Consider the following 13579-nt stretch of genomic DNA (forward strand, 5'->3'; position numbering starts at 1 on the left):
CAAGCAACATGTTTGTCCTCTGGTTCTTGATTTAAACGATGTAAATACTGTGGGCCACAGAGCCCATAGCAGCTTGACAAGCCCGGCTTCAGTGACAGCCTCCCTTTTCCCAGGTTGCATGGCTTTCTGTGTACTGATCCTCTATTCTTTCCAGATTCTCCATCAAAACCGCCACATCCCTATGGCGACTTGTTTCCAAATCTCTGTCCTCTCAGGCTACCTGATTGTTTCCTTCTGGCTCGGGGATGGCCTCCTGCAACCCTGTCCCCTGTATGCTGCTGGCCTGAGCAGCGCTCCTCACAGCAACTGTGAAGGGCAGGAAACAGGAGGGATGGGAGTGCTAGATGGTAGGGGCGACATGGGGGGGTTGTATCCTGCAGATCCAGGGGACCTTAAGCCCCCTATAGGGGCAGCAGGGAGGCTGGCTAAACCAGACCAAGCCAGGCGCCTTCCCACTGCCCTCCCCTCCCGCAGTGGACGGCGGCATCACCCTGGAGAAGGAGCTCTCCAAAGACGAGCTGGTCGCAGTTCTGAAGCTCTACCGGGAGGCAGGGGGAGCCAACTCAGACATTGCCCAGCTGCTCAAGATCCTTTCCCAGATGGAGAGATACGAGGTGGGGAGCCCCAGGGCCTCGTCCGAAGGAGCTTAGTGCAAACCCTCCCCCACTGTCCATCCCCTCACGTTGTGTTTGTGGGTGTGTCACTGTGCTGAGCCTTAGTTGTGGCACACAGACTTAGTTGCCCCGAGCCATGTGAGATCTCAGTTCCCCAACCAAGGATCGAACCCCCAGCCCCTGCACTGGAGGATGGATTCTTAGCCACTGGTTGGTGTTTAGTTGCTTAGTTGTGTCCAGCTCTTTGCAGCCCCATGGACTCTAGCCCGCCAGGCTCCTCTGTCCATGGGATTCTCCCAGAAAGAATACCGGAGTGGGTTGCCATTTTCTTCTCTGGCTTAATCACTGGACCGCCAGGGAAGTCCTCTGTCCCCACGAGTTTTAGGGGGGGAGGGGGGCACCTTTGCAGAAGCCAGGCACCAGGGCCCAGACTCGGGCAGGTCCCTGTAACCTCCCCATTCTTCCCTAGCAAAATACCTTGGTGTTTCTGGGACGGAGATCAAGGACCAAAAGCGACCTGAGCCTAAAGATGTACCAAGAGGAGATTCAGGTAGGAGCACCCCCCAGACCGCGCTGCAAGTTCCTCCTGCGTGGGAGTGGTCCTCCCCACTGCCGGGCGGGGGCCCATCTCCAGTCCCCGTCTTGAGTTGTGGGGCGTGCTCGGTGGGGAGCTATGGGATTATCTGTTGGAACCACCACCAGTGGTCCTTCAGGGCTCAGCCTTGAACCCCTGAAGCATTAGTTCCCCAACACAGGTAGCCTCCCTATCTGTTCTTCCGCATGTCACTGACCTCATCTCCTTCTCATCCTCTGAGCCAGAACCGAGAAGGAAACACGCGCAGCAGGAGACCCACAGGGCAGAGGGAGCATGGCGGGGTGGTTCCTGGCCGGCTTGCCAGGACCAGCCTCTTCAAAGAGGGGAGTTAGGAGGTGCATGAAACTGCACGGAACTTTATACAACTTGTGAGCGCCAGGTTTTTCGAGTGTAAGATAAGGACACCCGGCTCATGGAGGGTTGCGGGGGGGCGGGGGTGCCACATCTCTTTGTGAACCACACAGATTATGTTCACAAGTAAAGGGTGATTATTACCTGGGCCTCATTTACAAAGAGGTTTGTGCAAAAGCACACTGGACAAGGAGGTTTGTATACCTCTAATTAGAAAGAGAAAGACTGCACAGTAATTTTTCCGCTTAGGTGCACAGTCAGCCTTCCCAGCAGGTCTGGGGGTGGTGTTCAGTCCCAGCTGGGTGGCTCTAGCAGCAGCCTCTCTGCTGCCGCCCACAGCAGGTGGAGGCCCCAGTGCTGCCCGGCCTGGGTGACCCCCATTAGGCTGGGGTTAGCTGGCAGGACTGGGGCGGGACCCACTCAGCACCCTGTCTGCTCTCTTGCTTTAGGAGTGGTATGAGGAACACGCCCGCAAGCAGGAGGAACATCAGCGACAGCTCAGCAGCTGCGTGGTCCCTGCCACCCAGCAGCCTCCAGGCAGCCGCCAGCGCTCCCAGACCATCACCTAAACCCAGCCTGCAAAAGCCATCTCTTCTATGCAATAACACAATAGTATTATTTTACTACAATGTATCAAAGTAATGTATGTGTATATATGTATATGTTATATATATATACACACACACACATCCATATATATATGCACATATTTATATACAGAAAGGAGAAAAAGGCAGACAAGATGGGGTTTGGTTTATAACCGCCTTACCCTATTTAACCCTGGAAGTCGGCTGCTTCTTGGGGGGTGGTCAGGCCACCAAGAGCGGCTCTTAACATGGAAGGCTCTCCTGAAGGCCCCTTCACAAGAGCACGTGAATGGACCTGCTGATCTCTGCAGGGCTGGCCTTCACAGTGGGCCCACGTGCCTGTCATACCGTCTTCCTGACGCTGTTCTCAGAATCCTTCCCCACCCAGCAGCCTCCCCACTGACCTGCCCTACAGCCCAGGGCTCCTGTGTCCTGCTTTGGGGACAAAACCACTTAGGAAGGAAAGAGCCCACATCCTCGGGTTGGTATTTCTCCAGATGTGATAATGGAATGGGTGTTCCCTTGGGAAACCAGGACCCAGCAAGCACCTACCGGAACCAGTGATCTGGGGCTGTGGGTACTCCACGTGGTTAGATCTAAGCCAGCGCTGGGCGGCCAGAGATGCTGTATCCTGGCTCCGTGAGCCTTCTCACCTACCGTAAGTTTCAACCCTTGTTGCTGAACATGCTTCTAAGATGGCCCATAGGAGGAGGAGAACAGGCCAGTGGCTACCACCCCAGAACAAGTCCTAAAGTGAATGGGCTTTCTCCTTAAATCCCTTTGCCTTGGGATTGTCCTGTTCAAGCAAAAAGATATTTTGGTTAATTCAGGATTCTGCCAAAGACCGTAGCAGGTCCTTCACATGTGTGCGTGCTGAGGAAAAGGGAACAAAAAGCAGAGGCTCACCTCAGGCCGTCCACGGCCGCCCACGTTGGTCCCCTTGGCTGGCTCTGCCCTCACCTTGAGCGAGTCACTCCCCGTGGACTTGACTGAGGTGGGAGCGGGGACTCGGCTCACTCCAAGGTTTCCCCATCCCAGGAGGGGGTTCTGATGGCCCCTCGGCTTCCCGGGAACCTTGGGCGAGTCCTGAGATTGGAGTGCCGTTGGGGCGTGAATGCACGGCAGGGCGGGGTTAGCAGTGGTGGCTCCTGGGCTGCACACCGGTGCAGGAGGCAGCATGCAGGGAGGACAGGGCAGGGGGGAGCCCCCGCTGGGCATCCTGCTCCAACCGCAGCTCTCCAGCTGCCTCCGTGAGCTAGGAAGGCGGGGGCCAGAGCCTCTGCCCTCCCCGCATTCTCCTTCCAGCGGGGCAGGATCCGGCTCCCTACCCCACCTCCATGGCCAAGACTTGACTGCGGCCTCGGAGGGCTGATCGCCAGAGCCAGCATCCCATAGCTCTGCCCCTCGTCAGGGGAGGAGTGGTGGTGGTTTTTATTTTTTTTTTAAGCACAGCCCTTTAGGGAAACAAACCAATCACTGAGAACCACTGAGGTTCCCACCAGGAATCAGGAGAAGGACATTGTCCTCCTCATCTCTGGGGAGCGACAGGCTGCTGCAGACAGCTTGGTACCAGGCCCAGGCCTGGACCCCTTCCCCGCTCCAGAGAAGGAACTTTATTTGCACAACCAGGTGCCTTTTAGCTTTTGTGTACTGAAATGGGCATTCTGGAAGCAGGAGGCAAGGGGCAGCCTTGAAAGGAAGGCATGAGTCCTCCGATCTCAGCATCTGCCCTCAGAAGAGGGGTGCCAGGGAGGCTGAGCGCACTCCCCCACTCCCAGGGTGACAGCTGCTACCAGGAAGAGTGGGTTGAGTCCAGGCTTCCCACCCCCGTCCTGCGAAAGGCCCTGTTTTAAGTCAGGGACAGGACGGAGGCCAAGTGGCAACAGTGCTGATGGCCCAGACTCCAGCCCCTGGTGGGCGCCCTCATCACTGAGGCCAAGGACAGCTGCCCCGTGGGGTCACTGGGGGCCTCCTAGGGTGGACCCTCCAGCTCACACACAGGCCATCAAGCAGGGAGCGGGTGTCACCCAGGGCTGTGAGCTCACCCAGCTCGGACACCCTCTCACCTCAGCTCGGTGACACCGACGTGAGGCATGCCGGCCTGCTCTGGACCCCTTACCACCTATAAGTCAGCGTCTGATGGCCCTGTGCCCTGACCCAGCTTTGGTGGGGGACGCCATCCGGCCCCTCCTCCTCGCTTCCCTCCCCTAACCCAGCCTTACTCCACACCATGTGACAATCATTTTGTATCGGTAGCGGGAACGATGCTGTAAGGTTTTGTACGTCGGCGATTTGTTGCCTAGAAAACCCACCATGTCTGCGGATTTCTGGCATATTAATAAAGAGCCTCCGCTTTGTATGTGTGGCTGCTGCCTCGTGACTTCCAGCAGGCACCACGCAGTGGCCTCCACGATCGTGGGAAGCATGGACACCACCTCAGCCCCACCCCTAGACGCACCACAAAGTCCGGATCCATCAGGCCCAAGAACCTTCAGCCCTGGATCCAACTGCCTGTCACCCTGGCCCGGGTTAAGAACAACTAGTAACAGCTGCGTGTATGTTATTTTCTGTATCCATGAAATATTTAATAATTATGTTCATTGGAAGAAAAGACAGTCAAATCCCTTTACTGCTAGCCTAAGGCATCGAGCAAATGGAAAAAGACTTATTAAAAAGGGGGTCACTGGCTGCCAGCAGGAAGGCACCCGGGAGGGCTCACCACCCTCCCAGAGCTTGCAGGCAGGGGAACCCCAGCCCAGGGCTCCCCCTGAGGTAGGCACCAGGTACCGTCAGACTGACTCCTTTTTTGCAGCTAGGGAAACCTCTGAAGCCAGCAGACAGTTCTAGAGGCAGAGCCTGGAGCTGCACCGTCTAATTTGGAGCCACTGATGGGCCATTGCCACTGGCTGCCATTGAGGAGCAATACATATTGTGGTTAATTTCACCATTTTCTTTTGGCTTTATTAGCATGGCGACTCAGAAATTCACAGTTAGGGTCATGTCTCCTATGTTTCTGCTGGATGGTGCAGCTCCAAAACTCAGAACACTTTGTATGCTGACCCGACACAGGCTATCTGCCAGGTCCAAGTCACCCTGATTCCCTAAACCCTGGTTTGGCAGCCCTCTGGGCCCTGAGAAACATTGCAGGAAGGCAGCAAGGGGTGACTAACCGCCTCCAGCCCTGAATTCTTTGGGGTCTTCCCGAACCAGCCTGGAAGACACCCAGGCTTCCCCCTTCGACCCAGACCCCAACCTTCAAAAGAGGCTCTGAAGGTAATGCAAGGAAGTCTTCCGCCTGCCACTGGGACTCTGTCCACAGGGAAGCCCCATCGCCACAGTCCCAGAAACAAGGTTTGACTGTCCTCACTGCGCACGGCAGTGACCTAGAATCTTTGGCAGAGAGCGTGGCCCCCATGAACCCACACCCCATTCACGGTTGGGGCTGCGCGGGTTCTGCAGAAGGCACTTCATCCTCCGTCTCATCGCCTGCAGTGACACCTCCCGACCACCAGGCGGACTCTGACACAGCTTCACTCAGACAGTTTTCAAGTGAATCACTCCAAATTCAGTGAGCAGGGCCACCACGAGGAAGGTCAGGTAGAGGAGGAGCAGGCAGCAGCCGTAAACTCGGCTCAGCTGGAAGCACTGCAGCGGGACCAAGACCAGGGAACAGACGAGGCTGAGGCCCAGGGTGCCGGCCAAGATCCACACCAACAGTCCGTCCGGCTCCAGCTGCGCGGGGGGAACAGGGCAGAGAGGCTGGGTTACGGCAGCTGACAGTCAAGCCGAGGTTTGAGGGCCCCTCCTTAGGGACCAGGGAGGACTTTTGGCCTCCCTGTGAGATAGCTCCCCCAACTTGAAGTTCAATGTTTTTAAACCACCTGAACGTGAACGTGCGCATGCTCGGTTGTGTCCGACTCTTGCAACCCCCAGGGACTGTAGCCCCCCAGCTCCGCTGTCCATGGGAAATAGTCCCCTTCCCACTTCCTTCCCCTCCAGACTTAGCACCTATCTAACACATATGGAAGGCTTAACCCTAGGCACTACACTAGGTATTTCGCACCCACCATGCCTTCTCATCTCCCCATTGTGTAAGGTCACCAATCCGCAGTCGAGGAAAGCGAGTATGGCTGGCCCTTAACGGCACTGGTCTGAACTGCCTGAGTCCACGTGTGTGGGTTTCTTTCAACCACAGCATCCGTACTCTCATTTCACAATCTTTAAGCCAGGGGGGAAAGTCCATGGTGGATTAGAGATCACAATACGTGGAATCCAAAGAGCTAGGGTCTGAGACTTCCTGCTGGTCCAGTGGCTAAGACTCAGTGCTTTCAATGCAGGGGGCCCGGGTTTGATCCCTGGTCAGGGAACTAAATCCCATATACTGCAGTGAAGAGCTGGTACAGACAAATAAATATTGAAAAACAGCTAGGGTTTGAGTCCTGATTCCATCCTAACTCTTTCAGTATCCTGCCCCTGGGCCATTCATTTATCAATTCCTTTGCTTTTGAGGCTGGAGAAGGAAATGGCAACCCACTCTAGTATTCTCGCCGGGGAAATCCCATGGACAGAGGAGCCTGAAGGGCCGCAGTCCATGGGGTTGAAAAGAGTCGGACACACTATCACTCACTCACTCACTTTTGAGGCAGAGACAGCACTATGCAGATTTGTGACATGTGGGATGGTCAGTACCCCTAATTCCTGCATCCCTACTTCCTGTCAAGGATCGACCGTAGTACCTGACAGCCCAAATCGGAAGTCCACAGATGTGTGGGTACACGTGTGCACCAAAAGCCCTGTGTATTCTGCGACCAGACAGTAGGTACATGTTTAAGAGCAACCTGCTTTTCAGCCAACAGTACGGCTCGGACTTCCTTCTGTGATGACCTCTTGTGATGCCCTGTGTCTTACACAATTAACTGCAGGAGCATTTCCTAAACTCAGCACAAAGGCAGAGGAAATGCAGACACACACTCCACAAGGAGCCAAAGGAAAGAAACAGGGGCCCCGGGGGGCCAACCCTGAAGCCTCATTATCTGGAGCTGTCTGAGAATCAGGAATGAAAGGAACCTATTAAACCCATGAGAAGTATAAACAAAATCTTCAGACAGAGGGTGTTTACCCCTTAGAAAAGTGAACTTTTCCAGCAGAAGCTATTTGGCTTATGTGTGTGGCCACCGTGAAAGGCCGGCCCACAGCCAGTTCATTGCACATCTTCCGTGCAGCTATTCAGGAACTAGCTGCCTCCCAGAGCAAGAGCTGGGCGACTTTGCTCCCATGAATGACTCCATCATTCAGCTGCACGTTCCAAGTGCTTCCACAAGATTCACCTTAAAACTGTCCCCTGGGCCACATGCCCCACCCCATCTTCATCATTTTCTGGTTTGGCTTCGGAATTCGAGTGCCTGGGAATGTAAACTCTGGGCAAATCTGGGTCACATCTGCCTTGCATCTGCCTATGCAATATTTCCAAAGAGAAAAGCTCACCTAGGAATCCCAATTTCTTCTCCTTGAAAAAAGCTGGAAGATCTGGCCATAGGGAGGCCCATCCAAGTCACCTACACAATTGGGTTACCTGCCCCCAAGTAGTGTTTTCTTGCTGGTGACCTGCCCTTCAAGGGTCCTAACCTTCATATGTCTCCAGGGAGTATATTTTAAAATGCAGATTTCTAGCCCACCACCCCCTGGAATGCTGGGGTCAAGAGGTCTCATGTGCCCCCCAGGGAATTTGCAGAGCCCCTTGAATCCACAGAGCCTCTTTTGCTCTGTGCATTTCAAATCTATGGAGGTTCCTCCCTTCTGGGGCTGTCGTCAATACTCTCTCATCCCGGCCTGCCCTCTCCCAACAGCGGTGGGATAAGGTGTTCAGCCTGGCCCTTAACTCGTGTGTGCTTACCCAGGAAGTTGGGGGGTGGGATCAACCCATTTCACAGGTGAAGAAGCTGAGGCTTAGAGACCCTCAGAGTTCTACTTCAGCCAAAGTCCTATAACAAGACACTTCAGTGATGAGACCAAGTCAGGAGGCCAGAGCCTTTCCTGCCCCCTTCCCTCAAAGCCACGTCTTATTAATAATCACTCCATGACCTTGCAAGGAAGACTTTTAACCGTATATGCAAAATATTTTAAAGATATGCTACAAATCAGACATCACACATTTAGACAAGTCCTCTCCCCAGTAAGTGTAACCTGCTGAGATGTGAATGGCCTCTGGTCCAGAGCGGGGAGGGGAGGAGGAGGCCCTTATGAAGCGGCTCCTAGTTGAATCATCCAGCACTTACCTTCACCTCCATGTGGGCCCTGGAGATCTGGAGCAGGCAGCCCAGCCCCACTCCCACCAGCACATCTGCAGTCCAGTTCAGGAAGTCTGCTGGAACATAACACCCATAACCCCGACATGCAGCCCACTGACACTCTTTCTGATCTCGGGCTGCCACCCGCTCCCTTCCCTCAAAAGCCCTCGCTGAGGAAGCCTTATCCTTAGCACCTCTAAGAGTGTCCAGTGTACATTTTGCCTCAATCTGTAAGGATCGCAGGAAGTGACAAACACTTGGGGCCTCGTGAGATGGAGAAACAGAGGTCATGTGAAGTGACTGGGAGGACCGGTCATGGAGCACGGCACGGGGGACACTGCTCCAGCCAAGGCTGAATCCTTCCCACCCCAACCTGAGAGGTCAGGACAGGCCACAGCCCTACAGCCAGGAGCAGGTCACGGCGGCAACAGGCCGTGACAAATGGCAGGAGGCATCTGCACACAGGTCGCACAGCTGGCACGTGGCAGGGGTGGAACCGGGACCCAAGACTGCTTGGATTCCAAGCCCTGCCTTTTTCACAGCCCCAGGCTGCCTGACCCTCTCTTTTCTATATAGACCAGGCAAATGAAAGCCTACAGGACAATCTGGCCCACTGTCTGCTTTTATTAATAAAGTTTTATTGGGACAGTCAGGCCCATTCGTTCATGTATTGCCCATGACTGTTTTCACACTTCAGTAGAAGAGTTGAGGAGTGGCAAAAGAGTCCTATGGCCCACAAAATCTAAAATATGTACTCTCTGACCCTTTAAGAAAAAGTTGGCCAGAATTCCCTGCTGGTGGTTTAACAGTTTCGAGTCTGCTTGCTAATGCAGAGGACGTGGGTTCGATCTCTGGTCCAGGAAGATTCCACATGCTGCAGGGCAACTAAGCCAGGGTGCCACAGCTACCAAGCCTGCATGCTGCAACTACTGAAGCCCATGCACCCTAGAGGCCATGCTCTGCAACACCAGCAGCACTGCAAGAAGAAGCCCGTGTACCGTAGCTAGAGAGTAGCTCTCACTTGCTGCAACTAGAGAAAGCCTGTGCAGCAACAAAGACCCAGCACAGTCAAGAACAAGTAAATAATTAGGGGGAAAAAGAAAAAATGTGCCACCCCTGACATCTACAGAGCATGACATCTGCAAGAGGGAGAGAGGTCTCCCACGAGCTCAGTGCGTGGGTGCCTGCTGACAACACCTCTGCCCTAAGAAGACGAGTATCTGCCGTCACTGCTGTTTACCAAGCACTTCTGTCACTTCATTCGATCTTTACAACAACCTTGAGGTCAGTCCTCTCCATATCCCCATCTTATAGATGAAAAAGCTGAGGCTCAAGCAGCCGAGTCACCTGCCGCAGGCGTTCCAGTGCAAGCCCGTCCCGAGGGGGTGGAATAGAGCCCACCCTTGGCTCCCAGCACTGAGGGAAGGGCAGCCGCAGAAAGGATACTGAAGATGATGCCACCGAAGCAGGCGGAGAACGCCATCCTCGGGTAGCCCTGGCGGGCCAGCGTGAAATCTGAGAAGACATCTGTGTGGAAACGAGAGAAGGCCTTGAGCGGTGCGAGATTTCCCTGGCCCTTGTCGGTCACTGCTCCTTCATTCTCACCCAGTCACTCAGTCCACACACACTGATGAGTGTCTGCCTGACTCCGGCACTAGCTCGTCCGGGTGCTGTGGGAGGCCACACTGTCCCATAAGACACAATCCCCTCCTTAATGCACCTGCTTCCTTCCCACCAGGGGCAACCTTGTGGGTGTGGCAAGCCAGCGCCAGCCTTTCACCCAGGTCCTGACCCTGCCCGCACAGCGCGCGTAGGCTGCGTCACTTCAGTCGTGTCCGACTCTGCAACCCCGTGGACTGTATGTAGCCCGCCAGGCTCCTCTGTCCACGGAATTCTCCAGGCAAGAATACTGGAGTGCGCTGCCATTCCCTCCTCCAGGGCATCTTCCCGACTCAGGAAGCAAACCTGTACCTCTTGCGTCCCCTGCATTGGCAGATGCGTTCTCTACCACTAGTACCACCTGGGAAGCCCCAGCATACACAGTGCCTCTGTGCAAATTAGGAAAAGGGGCCCAAAAAGTAAGTGGAAGGGGAGCTAGTTTGGGGGCCTTTGACCCCTTGTCAGCACGCCCTTGGGCCATGTACAACCTGATTAACCGTACTTGGCTGCTCTAACCAAAGAAGGACATACGTATTGGATTGGCCAAAAAGTTCATTCCACCTTTTCTTTACTGTCAGATGGAAAACTCCAAATGAATTCTTTGGCTAACTCAATATGTATGCATGAATGCCTACCCATGCCACACCTATGAGCATGGGTAGGTGTTGCTCAGCCGGATATATTCTGCTGGTTGACTGCAATGAGCTCCATGTCCTGCCTGAACTCTGGGGAGCCATCAAGTATCTGTGCATCAGCAAGGAGAGACGAGACTGGAGCTTCTACAGTCTCAGGTACAGTCCAGACCATCCCACTTGAAGCCCAGTGATGGTCACTCCAAACACACTCAGTAGGCACTGAGCGCTGCTGAGGGTGGATGTTCTGGAAGCCCTGCCCACATGTCATTTCTGGTGGGGGAGCAAAGAGCAGTGAGGTAGCCGTGCTCATTCCCGAAGCCCACCCGGCCCCGAGTCACCTCCAATGCTGTTCCCCCAGGCCAGCAGCGTGAGCCCCAGGACGGTGTTGCTCAGCCGGAATACCACGCCCAGGGACCGGAGGATGTTCACCACCTCTGTGGCAGCTGCATTGATCCACAGGGCGCTGGTCAGGAAGCCCAGGAAAGCAAAGAGCTGGCGGAGGGAACAGGAACACGGCCTCAGTTCCTCAGCTATAAAATGGGACGATCATAGTACCTACCTTGTGAGGTAGTCATGAGCATGAGTTAGTTGACGCAAAGCAGTTAGGGCCTGGCATACAGTAAGTGCTCAATAAAATGCTAGCTCAGCATTAATATTTTGTCAAAAAGGGGTACATCACAGCTCTCATCAGGCTTCTAGTCGATGGACCAAATGCCACACCATCACCACAAAAAGAAACTCCATACTCATGAGCAGGTGCTCCCCAGCCCACCCAACCTTCCTCCCAGCCCCTGGAAACCACTCTGCTTTCTGGCTCTGGATTGGTTTATTCTAGACACATCATAAAAATGGCTTCATACAGTATGTGGGCCCTTGTGACTGGCCTGTTTCACTCAGCATCGTGTTTTCAAGGTGCATTCATCTTGGAGCATGTGTGAGTACTTCAAAGACTAGTAAGAAACACTGGCTAATGTTTCTCTGGGCTTCCCTGGTGGCTCAGTGGTAAAGAATCTGCCTGCCAACACAGGAGACACAGATACAATCCCTGGGATGGGAAGATCCCCTGGAGAAGGAAATGGCAACCCACTCCAGTATTCTTGCCTGGAGAAACCCATGACAGGAGGAGCCTGGTGGGCTACTCTGTCCATGGGGTCGCCAAGAGTTGGACGTGACTGACTAAAAAACAGCAACATTTCTCTAAATAATCGATTTGCTGAAAATTCAAATTCCTTTGGGTTCAAATTCATTCAGAGTTTCTAAAAATAAAGACTAGAATTTTTAAAAGCAATAATTAGTTTAAGTAAACTTTAGAAAAAAATTCTCTGGACACACTGCCTGTAAAATCATTTAGCATCCTGCAGAATGGAGAGAATGGTGGTGGGGGAAACACCCCCAAAGACAAAACAATTCCACCATTGGGATGTGATCATTAGGAACTCAGGTGCTTTCTGGTTACAGTGGTGGAAAAGTCTGGTAGATCTTCAAAAAAGTGAACAAATAGTTCACATTTGACCCACCAGTTTCACTCCTAGGATGACAGTTAAGAGAAATGAAACATATCTACACAAAAAATTCTAAACCAATGGTCATAGCAGCATTATTCATAACAGCTAAAAAGTGGGGGAAAAAAAAACCCGCAGGGTTCATTCATGGGTGAATGGAGAAGCAACATATGCTATGCCTGTACAATGGAATAGTAGTCCATGAAAAGGAATGAAGTCCTGACACAGGCTACAACATGGATACACCTGAAAACATTTTGCTAAGTGAAAGAGGGCAGGCAACAAAAGCTACATATTGTGTGATGCCATGTATGTGAAATATTCAGAACAGAAAAATCTGGGGACTGAAAGACTGTGCTGGCCAGAGGATGATGGGGGAGGAAGAGAGGGACTGTCAGCGGGTACAGGGCTTCTTTTTGGGGTGATGAATCCCAAATGGTGGTGATGGTTGTACAACTCCATGAATATAATGGAGTTGCCACTTCCTTCTCCAGGAGATCTTCCCAGCCCAGAGAGTGAACCCAGGTCTCCTGCATTGCAGGCAGACTCTTTACCATCTGAGCCATTGGGGAAGTCCTATGAATATAATAAATACAGTTAAATCGTACGCCTCAGATGGGTGACTTGTATGTGTGTATGAATTGCAATTCAATAAAATGAAGTTGTTACCAAAAAAAAAAAAAAGAGGAACTTGAACAGGCACAAAATCTCTTAAAAGTGGCCTTTAAGACTTGTTATCATGCAAAGTGATTAGTGGCCTGACAGTCCCAGGATATCTGCCTGGGAGACCCCAGCGTCCCCCCCTCCCAGTTTGGAGAGCCGAGGTTTCTTACCCAGTGAAACCTGGGGGGCTCACTGTTGGACGTGGCAAAAAAGGTCACTGCAGCCAAGGCCGTGCCCGCAATCATCACCACGGCCCAGATGGGAAAGAGGCCACCTATCTCATAGACGCCATCTGCAGAGGGATGAGAAGGGGAGCTGGTCCTCTCCACGGCTTCAACTTGGCACCTCCTCCTGAAAGCCCCTTGGCATGATGGAGCGGGTGTGGAGGGGATAAAACCCACAGATAAAACTCAAACAACTGTTTGGATATAAGGTAGAGACTTCCTGTGTGCCCAGCCCTGTCCTAGGCACTTCAGAGAGACAGAGAAATTGAAGACATAGCATATCCCTGCACTTGAGCTACTCACACTGGAAAGACAGACATGAAAAACAGACTCTCCAGGCTGGAACTAAGATAGGAATGGCTAAGAACACTCACTCCTGCTATCCTTTCTTATGCCCAAGGCAGACATCACTAATCAACCATGATGCTTTGGTCCACCTGAGCTTAAAGGGAGCACCCTCCA

The 13579-nt window shown here is 53.1% G+C and overlaps 2 protein-coding genes across 16 annotated transcripts in view; one reads left to right on the plus strand and one right to left on the minus strand.

The window, feature by feature from the left end:
• TPCN1 (two pore segment channel 1) overlaps nucleotides 1-4506 on the plus strand; it is a 65115-nt gene extending 60609 nt beyond the window's left edge. For 9 of the 11 annotated variants that reach the window (XM_027956566.3, XM_060401233.1, XM_027956567.3 and 6 more), the window contains 3 exons: nucleotides 475-614; nucleotides 1084-1164; nucleotides 2010-4506. In XM_027956566.3, the coding sequence (XP_027812367.1) occupies nucleotides 475-614; nucleotides 1084-1164; nucleotides 2010-2129 (341 nt within the window). In that variant the 3' untranslated portion in view covers nucleotides 2130-4506. Of the gene's footprint in view, nucleotides 1-474; nucleotides 615-1083; nucleotides 1165-1433 lie in introns of all 11 variants that reach the window. The other 2 variants (XR_003585553.3, XM_060401232.1) reach the window with 2 other exon arrangements.
• A 197-nt stretch (nucleotides 4507-4703) lies between these two features.
• SLC8B1 (solute carrier family 8 member B1) overlaps nucleotides 4704-13579 on the minus strand; it is a 29719-nt gene continuing 20843 nt past the window's right edge. For 2 of the 5 annotated variants that reach the window (XM_060401236.1, XM_060401235.1), the window contains exons 13-17: nucleotides 13064-13254; nucleotides 11067-11220; nucleotides 9782-9961; nucleotides 8423-8508; nucleotides 4704-5879 (exon numbers count right to left, since the gene is read on the minus strand). In XM_060401236.1, coding sequence (XP_060257219.1) covers nucleotides 5682-5879; nucleotides 8423-8508; nucleotides 9782-9961; nucleotides 11067-11220; nucleotides 13064-13254 — 809 coding nt within the window. In that variant the 3' untranslated portion in view covers nucleotides 4704-5681. The remainder of the gene's footprint in view (nucleotides 5880-8422; nucleotides 8509-9781; nucleotides 9962-11066; nucleotides 11221-13063; nucleotides 13255-13579) is intronic. The other 3 variants (XM_060401240.1, XM_060401237.1, XM_060401238.1) reach the window with 3 other exon arrangements.

Source organism: Ovis aries, chromosome 17, assembly GCF_016772045.2.
Source record: "Ovis aries strain OAR_USU_Benz2616 breed Rambouillet chromosome 17, ARS-UI_Ramb_v3.0, whole genome shotgun sequence".
Classification (NCBI taxonomy): Eukaryota; Metazoa; Chordata; class Mammalia; order Artiodactyla; family Bovidae; genus Ovis; species Ovis aries.